Source organism: Rosa chinensis, chromosome 5 (assembly GCF_002994745.2).
Source record: "Rosa chinensis cultivar Old Blush chromosome 5, RchiOBHm-V2, whole genome shotgun sequence".
Taxonomy (NCBI): Eukaryota; Viridiplantae; Streptophyta; class Magnoliopsida; order Rosales; family Rosaceae; genus Rosa; species Rosa chinensis.
Genome location: NC_037092.1, coordinates 27,995,185 through 28,017,604, shown reverse-complemented (window position 1 = coordinate 28,017,604; position 22,420 = coordinate 27,995,185). Strand labels below are relative to the sequence as shown.

Genomic DNA, 22,420 nt, shown 5'->3' with positions numbered 1-22,420 from the left:
TTTTATTTTGTTGTTGTGACAATTTAATTCGAAAGCTTGTGTAATATATAACTCTGTGGAGCGAGTGTATATTAACTTTGAGGGTTCAAGGCATCAGTATGTACTTTGTTTAAAGGAAAAAAGTTTTCAGGTATTTTGTATTGATGGCTGAACTATAACGCATGTATAATTATGAGATTATATATCGATTTTTATTTATGTTTAAAAATCAAGGGTGTGACATTATATGCCTCAATTTACTATACAAATTTGACATGAGAGAGCAAATAGTATTCTCTAACCACATTGGAGGCACTTAGTGCGACAATACTTCAAATTAGGTAACATAGTTCATTCGGAGCCACAAAACAAGATCTACAACTCCTGATATGAGTGTTACCTTAACTTTAGTAAACACCAATTGTGAAATATCAACAATTGCAATGGACCAAATTTATTTTGAACTGCTGGCCAAAATGATATACTCGAAATTTCAAGTTTGAAGACTACAATCCATAAAACTTTATCACGTGGAGAACTTCACACATATAAATGTGTAGTCATAAAGTGGAGGGACTTCAGGCCCTCATATAATTAGAGATCCAAGAAACTTGAGGTTTCAATTTTTCAATTTATAAAAACCTCTTCAAGAACATCAGGTTCCTACATAATCGGATTAAGAAATATTTAGTTTCAATGGAAACTCAAGAGGTTACAATAAATCTGTGGAATAACACAATAGTGCTTTCAACTTTGCTTATTGTAAGAAAAAGACATCAGGGTTGTGTGATAATCTCAATGTTCTTATTAGTCAATGCAATTTAATTTGACTAGTGCCATTTCGAAAATGACTTGATAAACATCCACCATATAGTGTACCATAGGCGACACACGCCCAATTTTTAATTTCCTCACATGTATGGATGTTAGGGCAATATTTATACATTGACTCCTGATTTTCTCTCTTGCCATGATCCACTTCTGGTGGCATTTCATGGTATAGCCATGTCAATCAACTTTCTCACCATACAATGAGATCCATGAGAGGGAGAGGTTATACATCTCTGATAATATTGGAGGCACAGAATGCAATGAGACAATATATGTGCTCTTCTGGAGCCATCAATCAGATTTTAAGATCTGAGATGATTGTTATATTATCTTCATGACCATAACTTATAAATGAGGGATTTTAGATGGTCATCTATTGAGTATGATCATTGAGGAACTTCAAGTCCCATGTAATTAAGGATCAAGGAACTACAGGTTCCGATCTCTTTTAATTACAAAATAAATTATGATTAAATCATGTGTAATTGAAGCTTCATGCTCGATTTTTTTATTATTAGAACTACAGGTTCTAAGATTTTGTATGCTGAACTTCGGGTTCAAATAAATTTAGCGCTCGAAACTTCAAGTTCCAGGTAACTGAAGTGAAGTTTCAAGTTCACTTTATAACCAATTTTTATTTTGTACTCAAAGCTTCTGGTTTGAGTTTTTACTGTTAGAACTTCAAGTTGTACTATATGATATTTTGAACTTCTGGTTCAAAAATCTTAATCTCGAGATTTGTAGGTTCGAGACATACGACTGCTTGTTCGTATGAATAAAAAAAATATGTACCGTAATGCAGGTACACATTTAAATAGGAAAATTGTAGGGAAGAAAAATAAGTAGATAAACTATGCAATAAAATTAATTGTGGAAACTTCTGGTTCCAGTAGTGAACAAAATACAAAGAACTTCTGGTCTGCTTAACTCACAAAATGATAATCTTTTTTCTCTCGTCTAATCACACAAGAACATAATTTTATCTTGCGGAGAACGTAGCTTCTAGCTTTGGCCAAGTATTCACAATTGAACTTCAAATTCACATTGTCGTACGGAGGACGGAATCCCATTATCAAAAAAATAAAATGAAATTCAGGCCCTCATATAAGTGGGGATTAAAAAAAACTTGTGAGTCCTTGTATACAATTTCATGTATAACTCTGAGGATCTTCCGGCCCTCGTAATTGTATGAACACTGAGGGACTTCATATCACAATGTTTAATTACATTTCATAACTCTTGAGGAACTTCAGGTCCCCATATGACCAGGGATCACAATATGTGGTTTCAATCATTGTATAACTTTGAGGAACTTCTGGCCCTCGTTCAGCTTTGAGAAAATTTCATGTCACAATTTTGATTGTGTAATTCTCGAGGAACTTCAGGCCCTCTTTGATTGAATTAAGAGACTTCAGGTCTCGATTATTTTGATTACAAAATTCAGAATTATATATAGAAATTTGTTATTCCAAAAATCACAGTAAATTGATAAGATTGAATAAAACAAATTCGAACACAATGGAAAACATACAAATTCGAACACAATGGAAAACAAACCTGCATTCAATATTTAACTTGAAATATCTAGCAGCTCCAAGGAAATTAACCCTTGCTACAGTACGTATGAGATCTAATGATCCATTACTGTGCATAAATAAAAGGATATCCATGTGCAAGTCTAATTACATGTATTCTGTTAATCATGTGAGCATTAAACAAAAGGCAATATGATGAACAGTGACCCATATAATGCGAAACGATCATATATGCCTATATGAATATGGCACATGGCACAGAATGATGGTTTGATAAATATATATGGCGTGGCATCTCGAAATCAAAGGGATAGTTAGGTATGATTGATGTATATCTAAAACACGAAATCTATATCCTTAACAATCCAATGAACAACAAACAGTAGGTATATAAAACATTCATTGCCCCCTCACAATTTTGAAAAACAAAAACTCACTAATTACAATTGGATGCAGATTACGATTCTGATTTTAGATTAAACAAATATACAAAAATATTGAAAAACAAATCAATAGTTCAAAGTCTCAAAGGATTAGCAAATTATGTTGCTTTGAGAATAGATCTCAATATAAGGAACTCATAGATCGTGAGAGATGGTCATAAGCAATAAAGTTAATTGCACCATACGACTCATAGATCATCATGGAGTTATAAGAAAATAGAGCAATCGTGCTGATAACGTGTTATAAAGTAGAGAGAAGATAAAGAGAGAATAGTTGGGAGGAAGTAGAAGTGTTCTCATTCAGTCTTTATATAGAGGAATGATTTACATCAAAGTACATAACTAATGAGTATTTACATGGACAGCCACATAGATAATAATATTTACTACAAATTTATATATATAGTAAACTGCAAACGACAAGTCTCTCCTTTTCTCCCCTTTTCTGTCATCTCCTCCTCACCTCTGCCCAGTTCTACGTGTTTCTCAGACTTAGACTCTCACCTCTCTTTACGCATCAGCGTCGGTCTCTCACCTCTCTCTACCTAGTCACTCTATCTCCTCTCCTCAGTACTCTGCTCTCATCTCTCAACCTTATTCAAGTATTACACTTTAACTTCTCTTCTATAATGAAATTTTTTGACGAAATTAGAATGTAATTTAGGTTAGAATTTGGGTATTTCTAGATTTCTTGATGTAAGTAATCAAATCTATTGATCCATAGCAAAAGATATTTAATTTGTATTATTAATACCCACACTACACCAATTTCGGAATCAAACAACACATATCAGACCACAGCAAACATTTTAACTGTCGTCTGAATTAATCAGACGACAGCAAGAAATATTCTGTCGTCTAAGTTTTCGAATCTAACAATAGTTTTTTCTTGGCTCTTGTGCAATAGCATTTCAGACAATGGTTGATTTTTTTGATGTTGTCTGAATGAATTAATTCAGACAACAGTTATTATGTGATGTTGTCCAAGGTTGATTAACACAATGGTGGATAAAAGATGTTGTTTGATTGTTTTTAATCACACAACAGTTATTTCTTCTCTGTTGTGCAATTACTCTTAATACAATGGTTGAAAAATATGTCGTCTGATTGTTTTGATTCACACAACAGTTTTTTAGTTGTCTATTGTGTGACTTTGTTTCAGACAATGTACTGAAATTGATGTTGTCTGAGTTTTAGGGTTCAACATGCTAGCGCGTTAACACTTAGCCAAATTTTTAATTTTCACTCTTTCCCTCCATTAATTTGCCAAAATTTTACTTTGATGTCAAACTAGTATTTAAAGAAACTAACCCTACAAACCCAACACTCTCTCTCTCTTCCTCGGCCGCACGCTCAATTCTCTATTCTCTCTCCCTTCCGTTTCTCCCTGCCATCGCTGGAGACCACCATTTTTGGCCACCGATTCATGACACTGCCACCACCAATCGAAACCCTATCCCTCTCCTCCTTACCCTCCCTCTCCTCCTCCTCCTCCCTCTCTCTCTCTCTCTCTCTCTCTCTCTCTCTCTCTCTCTCTCTCTCTCTCTCTCTCTCTCTCTCTCTCTCTCTCTCTCTCTCTCTCTCTCCCCGGTGCGTCCCAATATAACCGGAACCACAAAACCCTAGAAAACGAATTCGCAGAGATTTCTTTGTGGCTCATCTCGGAGGTGCAGCCTAGCGTTGACTCGTCGGAGGAAGGCGAAGAAGATGGTGGCTACGGTGACTCCACTCTGGTGGTTGGAGATCGTGACGGAGGAGAGAGAGAGTCCTCCATATCCACTTTCTCTCTCCTCCACAAATCTGAGTTCTTGTTTCCTTTCTGTTCAGCACCCAACCTCCTTCTTGTTCTTCACAGAGAGAAAGATTGAAAGGATTGATTTTGAATCAAATATTTAGGAATGGCTTCGAGAGTCGTTGATCAACAACAAGCCAGAGGTATTGCTTTCTGATTCTAATTGGGGGTTTTGTTGTTCTTGATGATTGTTCATCTGATTTGTGATACGCAATGTTCATAACTGGGTGACACATCATTGCTTTATAGAGAAATCTGGGTAATTGGTTTTGTATTTGTGCTTTTGTTTTTGTAATTTCTTCTAATTGCTGAGAATTTACTTTCTGATTGCTTTGATGTCTTCAGGTTCTCTAATCGTTTTTTTTCCAGGTTTCATACTTCGTCCAGGTGAAAGGTGTTTGGGATCTGATTTTTGTATAGTTTGTGCTTTAGGTTTTTGGCCTGATGTGATGTGAATTCAGAGGTTCTGCATATTGAATAAATTACCAAAACAAAGAAAAGAGTTCAGGTTTGGTTGCTCTGAACTGTATGGAGCTTTGAAGTTTCACTTAGTTTTTGAAGAAAGTCCAGCAACTACAGTCAAGGTATGTGAAAGTTTAGAAAGTATGTGTTGCTGAGCTTAGCTGGCTTACTTAAAAGTTTAGAAAGCATTGTGCAATCTTTATAAGTCCAAGGAAGCAGTCTCTTACTTACAAGCAGTATGGATTTGATGGATTGAGTGTTTAGCTCTCATTCACCTAACAGTCACAAATCCTCACTCTTTTTTTTTTCCTTTCTTTTAATTTTGACTCTTCAAATTGGGAAGAGAAATGAAAAGGTAAAAAAGCAGGGGGGGTAAAACACAAACAAATCCCCCAAGTGAATGGAGATGTAGTAGTTTTAACAGCAAAGAGGAAAAGGAAGGAGAAGAATTTCGCAAATTTGGGAATTCCAAAATCCTTACTCCCAACATTTTACCCAACTCTCACTTTTAGGTTTGATATTGGTTTTGTCCCGGTAATGCCCAGCTCCCAGAAAGGGTAAAACCTTTCCTTTCCACACTTATTGAGCTTAGTTGGCTTTCAAAATGCTTTCTTTACTGTTAATTTTTGAAATCTAGGTGGGTTTGTTTCATAGTGGGATTGTGAGTTTCGTTACACATAGATGTGTGTGTTGATTTTTGGTACTGTCACTAAGAGATTGTGACTTTATAGGTAATTTACTTTTTGGGTTTGGTTAACTTTTACCCAATATATATGATTAATTGAGGGGCTTAAGGTTTAGATCTAAAATGTTGTTCTGTTATGGGCATTACCTTGATTGGTTTTAGAAAGTTTCAGAAAATGTTCACCAAAACCGATTGGAGGATCCCAAATGATGAAAAAATCATACCTTTTCAATCTTTTGACTGGAAAGATTTTCTTTGAGTTGTCAGATTTCATTGGAATTGGACTGTTGTATCTGTTTTGTGATCGATTCTACAAATGGGTTTGTTATATAGGTGTTCTTTGTGGACTGAGATTAATGTGTTTTGTTATAATAGGTATGGCAGTGGCCAGAGTAGGGGTTAAGCCACAGAAGAAGAACGTTGTGGCGGATGGGAGAAACCGAAAACCACTGGGTGAGATTGGTAACTAGCAACTTGTTCAAGGAATTGAGATCAAGCCGAATCGCCCTATAACAAGGTTTATTACTCGCTCTTCTATTTGTGCCTAGATGCTATAGAGTAAATTGATAAATGATAGAATTGTCAATGGAGTCTAAAGATATAGGTTCTTAGAGATAATGTATGATGACTACCACATCTCATATTTTAATGCAATTTTCCTGGAGTCTAAAGATATAGGTTCTTTGGTTTGTTTCTATTAAGTTTCAGCTCTTCTATTTAGGATTCATATATTGGTTAAAACTCAAGGTAGAAAAGAGGTTCTGCAAATGTGAATTTGTGTTTCCGAGTTTCTGACCCAGTTGAACTTTTACTGAAAACTGTACAGTTCAGTTGGGAATTTGAAGTTATTATATTCTTACAGATTGCAGTAGACATCTTAAGGATTGTTTCAATATTGGAATCTCCTAAAAATGATTTTTCTAGAATTACTTATGATTTTTCAAAGTTGCAGGTCTGCTACAGGAATTTCTGAACACAGCAATACTGGGTGTTAAAAACTATCTTAGTTTCTTGGAAAATAGAACACTGGGTTTCTTATGCCTAAGGTGTTTGTTGAAATGGGTAGCTAAAATTTCTTGTCAGACTTCTTTAACATCTTATATCCCATTTTGGTAACTGATATAATTTTAAGCCCAAGTTGTTCATGTTTTGTCTCTTGGATCTTCTTTAAACAGCAGCCTACAGTTTACTAATTTCAAGTTTCCAGGTCATCAGTTTCATATATTTACTTCTACTTATGGATGTAGGTTATGGAGAGCACCTGTGGATTCCACTTACTCCTAGAATGGTAGACATGCTCAGTGAATAAGCTAAAGTAAACAAAGCAAGCCCTGAGCCTTTGTTCTCTGTTAATTATATGCAGCATCTCAGCAAGGAAAATTTCTGTTCTAGGACACTTTAGGATGCCGGAAAGGGATCACTATCACATTTGCTTTAGTTATAGGCATGGTTAATGTGCAATGGACACGTTTTATGGACAAGTTTATATTTTTTGGGTTTATGTATTTATAGGCACCTAGGCAGTGTTAATTCCTTGTAAATGTTGGGATGAATATTGCTTATGGAATGAAATGCTTTTTGGAATCAAGGATGTGTTGTTCAATTGTAGAGAATGTATGTCTTCTCTTCTATCGCAGACAATTCAACACCAACAATAAACCATTGTCTAACAAATGAACATGAAGAAAAACGAAAGAAAAAACTGTTGTCTGAATCATCTATCTACAATAGTTATTAAACATATTTTGTTTTAGGATGCAATAACACACAATGGCTTTAACAACTTTTCTATTGTCTGGTTCAAAGTCAGTCAATAGTATTCAATTACTTTGCTGATCTCCAAGCGTCCTTCAGACAACAGTTTTTTACAAAAAAATGTTCTCCAATTATTCTTTACACGTCCCATCCTTCCAGGATCTGCCAACTGAAATTGCTTTGCACAAGAGTGAAGATACCAACTCGATCTGTTGTTCTTTGTGGTATTCAGACAACAGACTGGGTAGTAACTGCTGTTGTACTAAATTTTATCAAACTACAGTTTTCTGGTATTGTCTGATTCATGTATCAGACGACATTGAGATAGACAACAGCAAACCTTATAATCAGACGACAGTGAAAAACTGTCGTCTGATTGAAAAATTGGTGTAGTGCCAATTGCCCATGATAGTGGCAATTTCTTTATTGTGTTGATTGTTTGAGAGTTGAGTTGATTATACTTTTGATTGGGTGTTTTTTACCTTTTGAGTAAGTTAAATTTGTTTCCCCTTGTGGTGGGGAGGGGTGTGGTGGCCTGGTGGGGTGCGCGGGTGTGCTCCTTGCCTCCTTGATTAAGTTTGACTCTGTTTTCACATTACACTTTGCCTTCCCTTATGCACCCTTTCTGAGTTATGTCAAGAATTTGTTAACACAAGGACAGCATTCTTGTTGATTGAAAGACTAGTCTGTCTAGTGATGACTCTTCCTATATCTACGGCTACAACATAAAGAGCATTTTCAGCCATGAAGCTCATTAAGAACTGACTTCGAAGCAAGATGAGTGATGATTTTCTTGCAGATAGATTTAATGACAGTGCATATTGAGAGAGAAATTGTTGATATTATTGATTCAAATTCTGTTATCAATGAGTTTTATGCTTCAGGTAACCGCAGAGCACAACTTAAGTAATTGAATTTGTATTGACATTGAATATTTAATTTTGAATTGTTTCAATTTTCTATTGTTAGATTTGTGGTAACAAAATGCATTTTGTGGATGATATTTTGACAAGTATTATGCAATTGAGATATTCTATCAAAACAAAGTAGACTCTGCCAAATTTTTAAGAACAATTTCCTTGCCAGTAGAAGATAAATTTAGCCCGCCTCAAATTTAATTTCTGGTTCTGTGCCTGCAATGGAAACGACATCTGCTGCAAAAACAATATTCACAGCAAAACCAGAAACTCACAACCATGAGGAGTAATAAGAATTCAATTAGACTAGGTCCTTGACAGACATAAAAAGATGGGTTCAATTTTTTCTAAGAAAGATCGAGGGTGTCTTACCTGGAGCTCTCCTACTTGTCTCAACGCAATTCCAGAAGATGCACTCCACAACACAATGCCAAAAGAAAGCGATGCACTCCGCCTCCGATTGAATTCGCTGTCTCTTTCTTTCAATCAGCTCTTCTGTCAAGACCCAAAACGAAAGAAAAGAGACAAAGGCGTAAATTTCATAACACAATACAGAAATTAAAGACTAATAGAGACCTACCTTCACTCAGCCAGAGACTTGACCCCTACCTTCATTCACATTCACCTACCAGCAGTTTCACACCCATTGTGTTATATTGATGAACGCGGAAGTTTCCTTGTTACCCACGTCTTTAATTTAATTTTTTTTTTTCATATTTTTGTTCTAATATTTTATATTTTACTATAGTAATCATTTTATATAATTTTTTTATGAGAATTTTTAAGTTAAAGAGTATTATGGACACTTCAAAATTTGGTGAAGTCTTTTTGACGCCAAAAAGCGCCTCCATTTATAATAGTAAAGATATGCTTAGCTTGGGAAATGGTAGAGAGATCCACAAGCGTTTTGGGGGGCAAATCTGAAAAAGCACACGAGAAACATATATGCATTGAGATAGGACTTAGAAACAATTCACCCAATCGTCTTGTTTTCTATTTCCATAAGTAGTAAAGATTTTGAACAAAATTTGATGTTTTAAACAATTAGAAGAGCATGCTAGGTAAGCGTAAAGAGAGTTACTGTTCATAAACACAGTAAAAAGGGAGGTGAGCTTTAGTTTAATTAATGTCAATTCATTTGGTAAATATCAGAGCTACATGTATAGTTCCAGACTTCGACATGGCAAGGAAAAAAGGACCGCGTTGTCCATCTTGTTCTTTGTTGGTAAATCCCTCAACAATCACGTACGTATTGGTCCTATTGGTAACACATGCATTATGCCAAAAGTTTGAAGTCTCAAAAAAGTCCTTGATCCTTATATGTCAAATGGGGTCCCTTCTTTAAGTTACTAAAATCACCAGATGGGTAGTGCATCTAGCTAGCAGCTATTCCTGTTTGAACTCAAAATTAACATTTTTTTCCGACAAAGATGACTCAAAGAAAATCAGGTCAATATCCTTGGCCCAATCTATATATTTTTGATGATTTTGAAATATATTATTTAGAGGCTAAATAAGGCTTACTTGGAGACCAAGCAATCTTGGAGCAAATTCAGATATTCATTGATTTACTATTAGTCAGTCCTTCTTGGCTAAGGACGTCCTTACCTAACCTTAGTTATGGATTTCCAGTTTTTGGCCACTTTTCGATCACATATTCACATTTTAACCGTTCAGTTTTTAGGTCCTAATGTATAGATCATCTCTCCAAAATTTCATCCAAATTGATGATCGTATTCAAAACGGCAATTTACAACAATGTACACGAACGGTTCTGGTTCGACAAATTCGGTTCGTTCGTGTAAATTGCAGTTTTGGATGCCTTAGCAATTATCAATTTGGCTGAAATTTTGCAGAAGTGATCTATACATTATGACCTAAAAACTGAATGGTTAAGATGTAAATATGTGATAAAAAAGTGGCCAAAAACTGGAAATCGGTTCCATAAGCTTAGGTAAGGATATCCTTATCTGAGAAAGCCTGTACTATTAGTTATCAAATATTTGACAATTAAGGGTAGTTGATTTGCTTGATTACCAAGTATTGTCCAAGAGGGAAGGAGGTTGACGTGCAAGCTGCCACTAGTAATTGGAAATAGTTGGTCTACATTGAAGGTCCTTGGTGGGCGTGGGTTAGCCTCACTGTGGATAGCGAATACGTTCACAATTAATACATTCGTGAAAGGATAGCGAATGTACTATGCAAGCTGGCATTAAGAATATATATATATATATATATATATATATATGTATTCCTATAATTGCTTTTGCATGGTGGATCAATTAAGGAAGGTGAATCATCACTTGATTCTCCTTAGTTGCATGAAAGAGGCCAATACGTCGCTACCATACTCACATATATATTTGCATGGTAGAAGATCAATTAAGGAAGCTATCAACATTAAGTGCATGAATATATAAACATATATGCAATTAATGCATATCCAGAAGTTGTTCTCCAAGAGACAATTCTAACTACATCAAGAGGCAAATAACATTAATTATTGCCTACGATAGTTATCAAGATTATTAAGAGTTTTGATTTGATTAAAGGCCAATAACTATGGCCAAAATACAGTACTGCACTCTTATTAGGAAGGTGAATATGCAGCGAGTAGCCTATATATAGAGGCTAAAAAGGAACAACAAGAACACAACCTCTCAATCAACTAATCTCTCAGATTATCAAAACCTCTCCGGAGCAAACCTACCTGCAACCTAGTTGAAATCAGCGAAGCAAGGGTAACGCCCTCGCAACCCAGCGAAGCTAAAGTCACGCTTTAGCAAAACTCGTGCTTTTTCTTACTTCCTAGTGATTGCTCTACTTAACCTACAATGTTGAGTATTGACTTGGTGACGTAAGAGATCACACCCAAAGTCCTTATTTGTAAGGCAGAAGAAATAACCTTGTGACGAGGTTGGTTCTCTCTTTGTCCACAGCGTTTGAGAAAAAGTCAGGACAAGGGACACCCCCGACAACTATACCGCAACGTGTTGGCACGCTCGCGCACTCAAAAGAGACTGTTTGCTAGCCATGACTTATTTTGGAGCCAAACATATTCCCATTAGAAAAATAAGGTAGGTTCATACAGGATCATTATATTAAGAGGCTAATCTCATCAAACTGGGAGTCAAATCCCTCACTCTCAGGTTTGGTGGGTTCACATCATATCAATGCAAAGAAGAACAGGAAGAAGAAGATGAAGATGGCAAGTAGAGATAAGATGATCATGATATTGGTTTTCTGCTTCATATGCATAAACTTAGTCAAAGTTGAAGCACAGTCTGAAACTCTTATTGCTTTAGAAAGTAGGTAACTTGTTATTATTTCTTCTTCTTCCTGTTTTTCTTCTGGTATCAGTTTTGATTCATGAATGAAGTTTTAGCGGCAGCATAGTGTTTAAAAGATTGCACGTACCTAAGTGTTAGAGAATGTGAACTCAATGGTTTTCAGCTACAGTTGTTTAAATTTTGTTATGTCTTTCATGGAGAATATAATCCACGATCACAAAGGAGAAATTTTTCTACTTTTCGAGTCCGACAAATGATAACTGAGTGGTTATCCATTTCATTGGAGAGAGGATCCTCTCCTGAGCTAGTTTCCTAGCTGAGTTTCCTAACCTTTACATCTTATTCCCCCATGTGTCCAAAAACACATCTAACGGCTTCTACCTATTCATGATCTCTCTCTCTCTCTCTCCGATCTCGATCTTCTTATTTTCTCAAAACACAATTTGAGGCACATGTTCTCTCTCTCTCTTCCATCTCGATCTTCTTACTTTTCCATAACACAATTTGAGGCACATGTTCTCTCTCTCTCTCTCTCTCTCTCTCTCTCTCTCTCTCTTATCTGCTATGGCCTGAAGCCTTATCAAACTCCATGTTGTTGCACCTGCTCCGGCTTCGAATTCCCATTCACAGCCACTTGGATAATCAAATAAAAAACAAAGTAGGTCCCAAAAGAAAAACCTCAAAAGATTCAATTTTCATCTTCTATTTCTTAGAGATTCGGGTTGATATTTAATTGAAAATACAACCTTAAGTTGGTCTGCGTACTTGTGTAAGAAGAGAAAAGAGTGAATGCCAAGGGTGAAATCTGAGATTCATTTTTCATTTAGAATTGATTTTGCTGAGGTTCAATGGATTGAACTGAAGGATTATAGTTTTACCAAAATTTTGATTTGATTTTGATGAGGACTTGAGGTTCAATCTCAGATTTGCCTAGAAACTAGTTTCTTTTCTCAGAAACAAAAACAAATCAAATCATAATGAGATTTGGGTAAGACCGAGGCACCGGTTTTAACCAAGCTTGAGATTTTGCTGAGGTTCAATCTCAGTTACCCAAGTTGCTGAGAACTGAAGGATTGTTTTTATTTTTTGGGTCTATATGAAATTGAAGAGAGCAAGGAAGGAGGACTGGAGTTGATTAAGATGAAGAAGGAGAGGAGAGAGAGAGAGAGAGAGAGAGAGAGAGAGAGAGAGAGAGAGAGAGAGAGAGAGAATGAGAATGTGCAAAAGATAAGATAAGTACAATATAAAATAGAAGCCGTTGGATGTATTTTTGGACACGTGGCATTTTATGGTGAAAAGGTTAGGAAGCTCAGAGCAAGTCCACCCGTTAAGGTTGGCAGGTCAATACTATTTACTGCTTTTTGCCTTTTATTTCCACAATTTAGGTTGGCAGGTCAGATACTGTTCACAAAAGGTCACCCTAGATTACTTTCTAGGTCAATTTCTTGACCTGCCAACTGACATTTGGTGACCTTTTGTGAATAGTATCTGATATGACAACCTAAATGATGGAAATAAAACGCAAAAATCAGTGAATAGTATTAACCTGCCAACCTCAACGGGTAGACTTGCTCTTAGCTAGAAAACAAGCTCAGGAGAGAGGATCCTCTCCCATTTCATTGTTGATTTGAAATAATATTTAATGATTGATGTGATAAGAACATGATTTCTGTGAGAAAACCAGGCCTTTCTATTGACTAAGGCCCATCCTTAACAGCTCTAATCCAGCCCAACAAACCCAATAGCTCTTCTCTCATGAATTTGGTTTGTGCTTGCAGTGGAAGCTCTGAGTGAAATAGCTACACAAATAGGAAAGAAAGATTGGAACTTTGGCGTCGACCCTTGCAGCAATGACACGACCAGGGCCACTCCAACATCTGCTGCCAGGCCTCAGTTCAGCGACACCGTCACCTGCAACTGCTCCTTCTCCGATGGTGCATGCCATGTCACCAACATGTATGTCACCTCTAAAAGCTTGTTCATTTGGTGGAACTGTCCATTTGGGTTTTGATTGTTTCCATGGATTTAGAGTTAAGGATGCTAAAGGTTCCTATCTTTGTCCAAGTGGATTTTAATTGTTTCTATGGATATGGGATTATGGATGCTTAAAGTTCCCATCTTTGTTGATTGAGAATGGAGATGTATAATGTTTTAGCCTTTTAGGATGATTGCTTATGTCTACAAAGACTTGAACTTTGTGACTTTTTGTAATGCAGCTCTCTTACAGGGCAAGACCTTGCTGGTGTGCTTCCACCGTCTATTGCAAAGTTACCCTACCTGATACATGTGTAAGGGAAACATTTTCAGTTGTGTATTTTAAAATGTATCATCTGAGATGGTTTAAAAAAATGTCCACAAATGGTATAACTTGCTCTTGTTTACAGCGATTTCACGAGGAACTACCTCAATGGCAGCATACCGCGAGAATGGGCGTCAACAAAGTTGCAATATCTGTAAGGAATTTTGTACTTCATGTTCTGTGTTGTCGAATAATTAGTTTATATTGGTTGCACTGAAAAATAGTACAATGCAGGTCCATTGCTGTGAACAACTTATCAGGACCAATCCCAAGCTACCTGGGAAACATTACCACTCTAACATATCTGTATGTTCGGGTTCTATCTCTCTTGCCATTGCATTATTTACTGAATAAAATTTTAAGTTGTGTTTTTGGTCAACTCTGATGTAGTGAATACTTTTCAGGAGCATAGTGAATAACATGTTCTCAGGAACTGTTCCTCCTGAGCTTGGAAACTTGGTTAACTTGCAGAATCTGTAAGCTCTGCTTCTGCTTTTCACACCATTATTTTTTTACTCAATTCTTATCTTTGATATTTTATAACTTGACTAGCAAGTACCATTCCGTAAGTTGTTTAGTTTCATTGTGTCTCCAGTATTCTTAGTCAAAACAATCTCACAGGAGAATTGCCGGTGGCTCTTATGAATCTGACTAAGTTAACAAGACTGTAAGTAACCCTTAACATTGCAGTATTTATAGATACTATAACTTTTCATGTTAATTTAAAAAAAAAAAAAAAAAATCCTTTCTTCTATGCAGAAGGATTAGCAGCAACAACTTCACTGGAAGAATGCCCGACTTTTTTCAAAGTTGGAATCAACTTCAGAAATTGTAAGTATTTGTCCTCTCGCATAATAGTTGAGAACTAAGATATAGCAATGTAAGTGCTTTTTGCTAGTGTATATTCTTAATTGATAAAATGTAGAATTGGTGTAACCTCCATCCATATTGAATTCTTATTTTGACAGAGAGATCCAAGCTAGTGGTCTACAGGGCCCCATTCCATCTAGCATTTCTGTCTTGAGTAATTTAAATGAACTGTGAGTTCCACGTCCAACTCTAAGTTGTATTAACACTACAAATCATTATCTAAATTTAACAATTTACTATATCTTCATATCACGGGGAATTTATTTATATTTATTTATTTGTATTTTTTATCTGACAATTATCTATGATGCAATTTTTGCAGAATGATCAGCGACTTAAATGGAGGGGGTTCAGTATTTCCAAACTTGAGCAATATGATAAGCTTGCAAAGATTGTAAGTCTAAAAGATGTTGTATTTTTCTTTTCATCTACAGTTTTAGACTAATCCATGCGTCTCTGCAACTGTTCTGATATGGAGTTATGTTGCAGAATGCTCAGGAGCTGTAACTTATCTGGACCTATTCCTTCTGATTTATCAGCAATGTCACAGTTGAAAACATTGTAATATGGCTATTCTTTTACTTTGTTTTTTCTTGTTCTTCCTTTCTTTTTCTTGTTGCATAGCCCACAATTAATTGATTTTCTTGATAGTAAGTTGACTGCTACTGACAGTTTATTTGTTCAGAGAACTTCCGGCTACTTCACTGAAGGTTCTTATAACACCTCCTTCTTCTTTTTTTCATTTTCTTGCAGAGATCTAAGCTTCAACAGATTGGAGGGGAGCATTCCTGATTTGGCAGATCTGAGACTCTTGCAGAACTTGTAAGAAATTTAAACTTCATTAAGGTCACTAGCTAGCATACTACGCATACTAAATTCCATCTCTAATGGGATGATAGATTGGATGTAGGAAAGAAGGAAGTGTAAGGTATATTAAATGTTGGCATATATCCATGTGTGCTATGTCTTAATGGAATGTGGTTATGTGATTGCTTGCTGAATAGGTATCTAACAAGCAACTTGCTTACTGGATCTATTCCAGACTGGATCAAGAGCAGAGATAATCGCTAGTATGTGTCCCTACAATATCAGATTTCCTTGGAATTTTACTTTTCTGCTGAAGCCTGCTAAGATGTCTCATTATGTTTTTCACACACCAACACAGATAATTTAAATTTGAGAACGTCCACTTTTGCTAGAGGCTAATCTCAATATTTTGTTAGAGGTACATTGTTGAATGTGTTTCCACAACGTACAATTTTATCATTTACTGCCTAGGCATGCTGTTTAATATCTAGCTTAAGATCTAAGTTAGATCACATGTTAAATATGACTAGTGAGGAATCATACATCAAAATGGCTTTGTTGAGTATATTCATTTGAACTGAATGTGGAGGAACAAAGACTAGAAATTGTTTCCTTGTCAAAATATTAGGCTGTTCTATTTAATTTCCTTGTCAAATTGTTTCCTTGCAACATTTAGATGATCAACAGGTTTTGTGTCATAAATCTATCCTTTGAAACATATGAAAACGCATATCAATTTTCCAGCAGTGGCTTACAATTTTGTGTTATTTGTGTGCAGCGAGATAGATGTTTCTTACAATAATTTTTCTGGGAGCTCTGAGTCACCTTCTTGTACAGAAAACCTGTAAGAAGTTTTTGCATTCTAGTTGGCATACATGGCACACTTTTTCTTTTTGTTAGATACTTTGATGTCTTATCCCTATTTTGTTTCCGAACCTCACTGATTTGGAATGTATCAGGAACGTGTTCAAAAGCTTTTCTGAACGTGATAACTCGTAAGCTGATTTGATGAAGATATTTTCTCTTTTTATTATCATTTTTTTGGACTTTAAGTTTACATGAACTGATTTTGTACCACCCCATCCAGATTATACGCCGAGTGCCTGAAGAGCTCTCCATGTCCAAAAGGTACCGTTATATCACTTAGGTTCAGAAAATGAATATGATGTATATACTTCAGTTATCCAACTGCGAATTCCTCTTTATAGATAACTATTTTCCAAAATAGAATATGGCATGAATATAAATTTGCATTTGCATATGTAGTCACGGAAATGGTTCATAACAATTTTCATTTAAATTCGTATGGTTATTATTGCTTTCCCCTCCTTTTAATCGACAGATCAGTACTCATTGCATATCAACTGTGGTGGTAAAGCAACCACCATTGGAGGAATCAACTTTGAAGCGGATCAAGACCCTGGAGGTCCAGCCCATTTCGCTCCTTTAGGGCCTAGCTGGGGATTCAGTAGCACTGGACATTTCTGGGATGTTAACACCACCTCCAAAGACTACATAGCAACTAATATATCTATACTCGGGATGAACAACTCTGAGTTGTACACAGATGCACGCCTCTCTCCTCTTTCTCTCACGTATTATGGACGCTGCTTCGGCAATGGAAATTATACTGTGAAGCTTTACTTTTTGGAGATTATAATCAGTGGCAATAGATCTTTTCCTAGTCTTGGAAGACGGATCTTCGATGTTTATATTCAGGTAGCCACTCATACTGTTTATGCACTCTATAGGCCACAACAATCTCTGATTGTTTGCATTTGTTACAGGAGAAGCTAGTGTTGAAGGATTTCGACATTGAAAAGGATGCCCAATGGGTTGATAAGCCAGTCATCTGGGAATTTAAAGCAGTTGAGGTTAAGAAGAAAACTTTAGAGATCCGATTTCATTGGTCTGGGAAAGGGACAACAGCTTCCCCTCATAAAGGAGTATATGGTCCCCTTATATCAGCTATCTCTGTAGAATCAGGTATTTTCCTCATTTGAAACATTATTCTGTCTCAGTCTCTCTCTCTCTCTCTGTGTCTCTCTCTCTCTCTCCATTTGTTTTTGACTCGTCTGAAACATTCAAGCAAGTGAAGCAACTAAAACTTAATTTGATAGATTGTAAAATACTAGAAACAGAATTGTGAAAGAAGATGGGAGTTTGTTTACTTCAAAGCACAGGACTATATGCAATATTTTTAACATACTAATACTAATTTATCGTTTTCTTCGTCATCTTTCTAAGTTTGATCTTTAAGAAATTGCCAAATAAATTTGATTTTCATGACATCCTAAAAGACAATACTGTTTTGGACTGCTATACCCAATGTATGGCTGCATATCCTATAATCTGAGCTTAGACTCTATGTTGATCATCTGTTTACTGATTTTTATTAACTTTTTAGAGTTCAAGCCTCCTCATGACAGCAAGACATGGGTATTTATTGTTGTGGGAGCTTCGGTTTTGTGCCTCATTCTGTTGATTTTAAGCATTCTTTGGTGGAGAGGCTGTCTGGATAAGAAGATATCAAGAGAAGAAGGTGCTACTGATTTACCATGCTAATTTCTGGTGCTAGTAGCAGTGCATTGGTTCAAATAATTTTTTTTACTTATTTATTTATTTCATGTAACTAGGGACTAAACAGTTGGATACTATGTGATAAGAAATTTATGAATTTGCAATACATTACCAATATCCTAAGTTCCTAACCTTATTCGATGGACAGCTTTGAGAGGACTGGATCTGCAAACTGGCTTTTTCACCTTGAAGCAAATAAAAGCTGCCACTAATAACTTTGATCCTGTAAACAAAATTGGGGAAGGTGGTTTTGGATCTGTGTACAAGGTACCATAAAACTCCATCTTTCTTTCTTTTAACATTTTGGTGTTTATTTTGGTAGGCATCTTATCATGATTGAAAGTAAAGACTATTCGGTGCAGGGGATATTACTGGATGGTACTATAATTGCAGTAAAGCAATTATCTGCAAAATCAAAGCAAGGAAATCGTGAATTTGTGAACGAAATAGGCATGATTTCTAGTTTACAGCATCCAAATGTCGTGAGATTGTATGGATGTTGCGTTGAAGCAAATCAGTTACTTTTGGTATATGAATACATGGAGAACAATAGCCTTGCACATGCTTTGTTTGGTAAGCTTATCATGCCTAGGAACAATCCTGAAATCATGTATTACAATCTGTACTAAAATAACCCATTAATTGTGAATCTCTGTTAAACACTTAAATGCAGGTTCAGAGGGAGGTCCACTCAGATTGGACTGGCCTGCGAGGCAGAAAATATGCATAGGCATAGCAAAAGGTCTGGCATTTTTGCATGAGGAATCACCACTGAAGGTTGTGCACAGAGATATTAAATCTACGAATGTACTGCTGGACCAAGACCTTAACGCTAAGATCTCGGACTTTGGTCTGGCCAAGCTTGACGAAGAAGAGAATACCCACATTAGCACCAGAGTTGCTGGAACTATGTAAGTTGCTCTTACATATGGCTACCCGCGCCGTATACATATATTCTCTAAACGCCACATTTCAGAGTAATTTTGATTTGCACCCAACTTCTGTAAACAAAATCTTAAATCTGACATAATCATGAACAAACTAATATATATGTCTCTCTAAATTGCAATGATGTAGTCTATGGAGTAACTTCATGGACCGCTTAATAGCATACTGAAATCCAGCAAAATATTTGAACACGTAATCTTGTGTAAATGTTCTGTTGGCGTTGGCTATAGTTTGAGATGAAATGCCTCATGCTAGAGTGAATATTCAGTAAGATGTAACAACCTTTCTTGTGCAGAGGATACATGGCACCTGAATATGCACTATGGGGTTATTTAACGTACAAAGCAGATGTATACAGTTTTGGTGTTGTCACATTGGAAATTGTTGCTGGAAAGAATAACACGAAACTTCGAGCAGATGAGAAATTTCGGGCAAATGAGAACTTTGTAGGCCTTGTGGATTGGGTAAGATAGATCTGGACTCTTTCAAATACCTTCCGGTACATGCAACTAGAAGCACAGTTTTGTGGCCATTACTACTTCATGGACGTCTCTGCTAAACTTGGTTTGCTTTCCATGTTCAATCTTTTGTCTTCGCTCGTTTTCAGGCCCTTGTTTTACAACAAAAAGGGAATCTAATGGAGCTGGTGGATCCAAGGCTGGGGTCCGATTTCAGCAAGGAAGAGGCAATTAGAATGGTCGAAGTAGCTCTACTGTGCACCAATCCGGCACCAGCACTTAGGCCAACGATGTCTGCAGTAGTGAGTATGCTTGAAGGGCGGAGCGTCGTTCATGAATTGACTATGGATCCAAGTATCTATGGTGATGAGACGAGGTTGACAGCCTCGAGGGACCGGTTTGAGACGTTTGCTGCAGAAGAGAGTGGAACTCAGAGCTTCTTGCGTGGATCAGATGCAACATCGATTGGTTGTTCTGCTACTGCTACATCTTTAGAGATAGTTAGTCCTACTTCTTAGTAATGTAGACACACAGGAATGTTACCTCACTTGTCTTTTGGAAAACGTATTGCACACATGAATTCACATGGCAATGATCATAATAGGAAATGTAGCACCATTTTAGTAAGAACTGTATTGCAATTGACCAGCCATCTTCTGAATGATTTGTTAGTCAAGAAATCTGCTTGCCGACAGAGGAAAAAAAAAAAAAAGATAAGTCAAGAAAGCTTTGTGAAGTTTCATTAGCAACATGTCATGATCGGATTGGTCATCCCAGCTTTTCCGATATAGTTGCCAACATGAATTAAAAGGACAGAGACATGTACGACGAGGTGGATGTCTAATACTAAAGGTCCATAGTTTTAACACGATTCTACCGCAAGACCTTGTAGATTCTTGGTCTATATTTAAGTCTAAGCATAAGCAGATTGCAGATATAAAGATGACCATGACTACTCTCTCTCCCTCCCTCCCTCCCTCCCTCCCTCCCTCCCTCCCTCTGTTTTTGACTCGTCCGAAACATACAATTAAGCAAGTGAAGCAACTAAAACTTAATTGTGATAGATTGAAAAACATTTAGAAGCAGAAACATACAATTAAGCAAGTGAAGCAACTAAAACTTAATTGTGATAGATTGAAAAACATTTAGAAGCAGAATTGTAGAAGAAGATGGGAGTTTGTTGACTTCAAAGCACAGGACTATATGCAATATTTTTAACATACTAATACCAATTTATCGTTTTCTTCGTCATCTTTCTAACTAAGTTTGATCTTTAAGAATTGCCAAATAAATTTGATTTTTATAACATCCTAAAAGACAATATGGTTTTGGACTGTTATACCCAATGTATGGCTGCCTATCCTAGATCTGAGGTTATACTCTATGTTGATCATCTGTTTATTGATTTTCATTAATGTTTTAGAGTTCAAGCCTCCTCATGATAGCAAGACATGGTTATTTATTGTGGTGGGAGCTTCGGTTTTGTGCCTCATTCTGTTTTTTTTTTACTTTGTCAAGGGGAACCCAAAAGCTTCCTAGCAAGACATGGTTATTTATTGTGGTGGGAGCTTCGGTTTTGTGCCTCATTCTGTTTTTTTTTTACTTTGTCAAGGGGAACCCAAAAGCTTCCTAGGCCCAAGATAAACCCCTTCGGCGCATGTGAAATGCTCCAACTGTGCATTGCAGCACAGTGCCTGGCCACTTTGACAGCTTCGGGGTTCGAACCTAGGTTGGGGAGCACACCCAACTAGGCAAGAACCATTAGGCCACTTGCAGTGGTTGCCTCATTCTGTTGATTTTAAGCATTCTTTGGTGGAGAGGCTTTCTAGATAAGAAGACATCAAGAGAAGAAGGTGCTACTAATTTACCATGCTAATTTCTAGTGGTAGTAGCAGTGCATTGGTTCATATACTTTTAAATTTTTTTTTTTTTTTTTAATTTCATGTAACTAGGGAATAAACAGTTGGATACTATGTGATAAGAAATTATGAATTTGCAATACATAACCAATATTCTAAGTTCCTAACCTTGTTCGATGGACAGCTCTGAGAGGACTGGATCTGCAAACTGGCTTTTTCACCTTCAAGCAAATAAAAGCTGCCACTAATAACTTTGATTCTGTAAATAAAATTGGGGAAGGTGGTTTTGGATCTGTAACTTTGTTCTGCTACTGCTACATCTTCAGGTCTCTACAAAGTTTGTCCTACTTCTTAGTAATGTAGACACACAGGAGTGTTACCTGACTTGTCTTTTGGACAACGTATTCCACACATGAATTCACATGGCAATGATCATAATAGGAAATGTTGCGTCATTTTATTAAGAACTGTATTGCAATTGACCAGCCATCTTCTGAATGACTTTTTAGTCAAGAAATCCGCTTGCCGACACAAAAAAACAAAAAAAGGTTAGGCAAGAACCCTGCACAAGGGAAAGCTCTGTGAAGTTTCGTCAGCGATATCATGATCGGATTGGTACTCATCCCAGCTTTTCCGATATAGTTGCCAAACATGAATTAAAAAGACAGAGTGGATGTCTAATACCTAAAGGTCTATATTAAGATGACCAGTGACTATATTAAAAGCATAAGCAGATATAAAGATAACCAATGAGTTATCAAATTGAATTTTATAATTAATTTACATAATATGTGATATGAATGGGTCCCAACAAATAATTCACACTGATTTTTCTATCAGTGTGGAGAGACCAAAGACCACTCCCCTCTAATGGAACAGAAATAAAATGTGTGAGCGTAGGGAAACTATA

At 36.5% G+C, this 22,420-nt stretch overlaps 1 protein-coding gene and 1 long non-coding RNA gene across 2 annotated transcripts; one reads left to right on the top strand and one right to left on the bottom strand.

Moving 5' to 3' along the window:
* The first annotated feature begins 11,582 nt into the window (after window positions 1-11,582).
* LOC112203568 (probable leucine-rich repeat receptor-like serine/threonine-protein kinase At3g14840) lies at window positions 11,583-20,345 on the top strand. The gene is made up of 24 exons (XM_040505473.1): window positions 11,583-11,707; window positions 13,468-13,645; window positions 13,906-13,977; window positions 14,074-14,142; window positions 14,223-14,294; window positions 14,393-14,464; window positions 14,584-14,655; window positions 14,748-14,819; window positions 14,957-15,028; window positions 15,181-15,252; window positions 15,348-15,419; window positions 15,612-15,680; window positions 15,863-15,928; window positions 16,444-16,509; window positions 16,625-16,660; window positions 16,753-16,793; window positions 17,008-17,384; window positions 17,453-17,651; window positions 18,073-18,207; window positions 18,394-18,512; window positions 18,608-18,818; window positions 18,919-19,156; window positions 19,489-19,657; window positions 19,801-20,345. Exons 1-24 carry the CDS (start codon window positions 11,599-11,601, stop codon window positions 20,167-20,169), a joined length of 3,027 nt encoding a protein of 1,008 aa, XP_040361407.1. The 5' UTR covers window positions 11,583-11,598; the 3' UTR covers window positions 20,170-20,345.
* Window positions 18,918-21,842, bottom strand: LOC121049046. The gene is made up of 2 exons (XR_005799211.1): window positions 21,679-21,842; window positions 18,918-20,332 (listed from the first exon to the last, which is right to left on the bottom strand). It is a non-coding gene; the product is annotated as an uncharacterized LOC121049046 (long non-coding RNA).
* Between the last annotated feature and the right edge of the window lie 578 nt (window positions 21,843-22,420).

What these genes read in the sequence shown, in the direction of transcription:
- LOC112203568 (XM_040505473.1), top strand. Translation starts at nt 11,599, where the DNA reads ATGAAGATGGCAAGTAGAGATAAGATGATCATGATATTGGTTTTCTGC. An exon ending in ATTACCACTCTAACATATCT is followed by an intron (nt 14,295 to 14,392) that starts GTATGTTCGGGT and finishes AATACTTTTCAG; the next exon opens with GAGCATAGTGAATAACATGT. An exon ending in GAAGATATCAAGAGAAGAAG is followed by an intron (nt 18,208 to 18,393) that starts GTGCTACTGATT and finishes TTCGATGGACAG; the next exon opens with CTTTGAGAGGACTGGATCTG.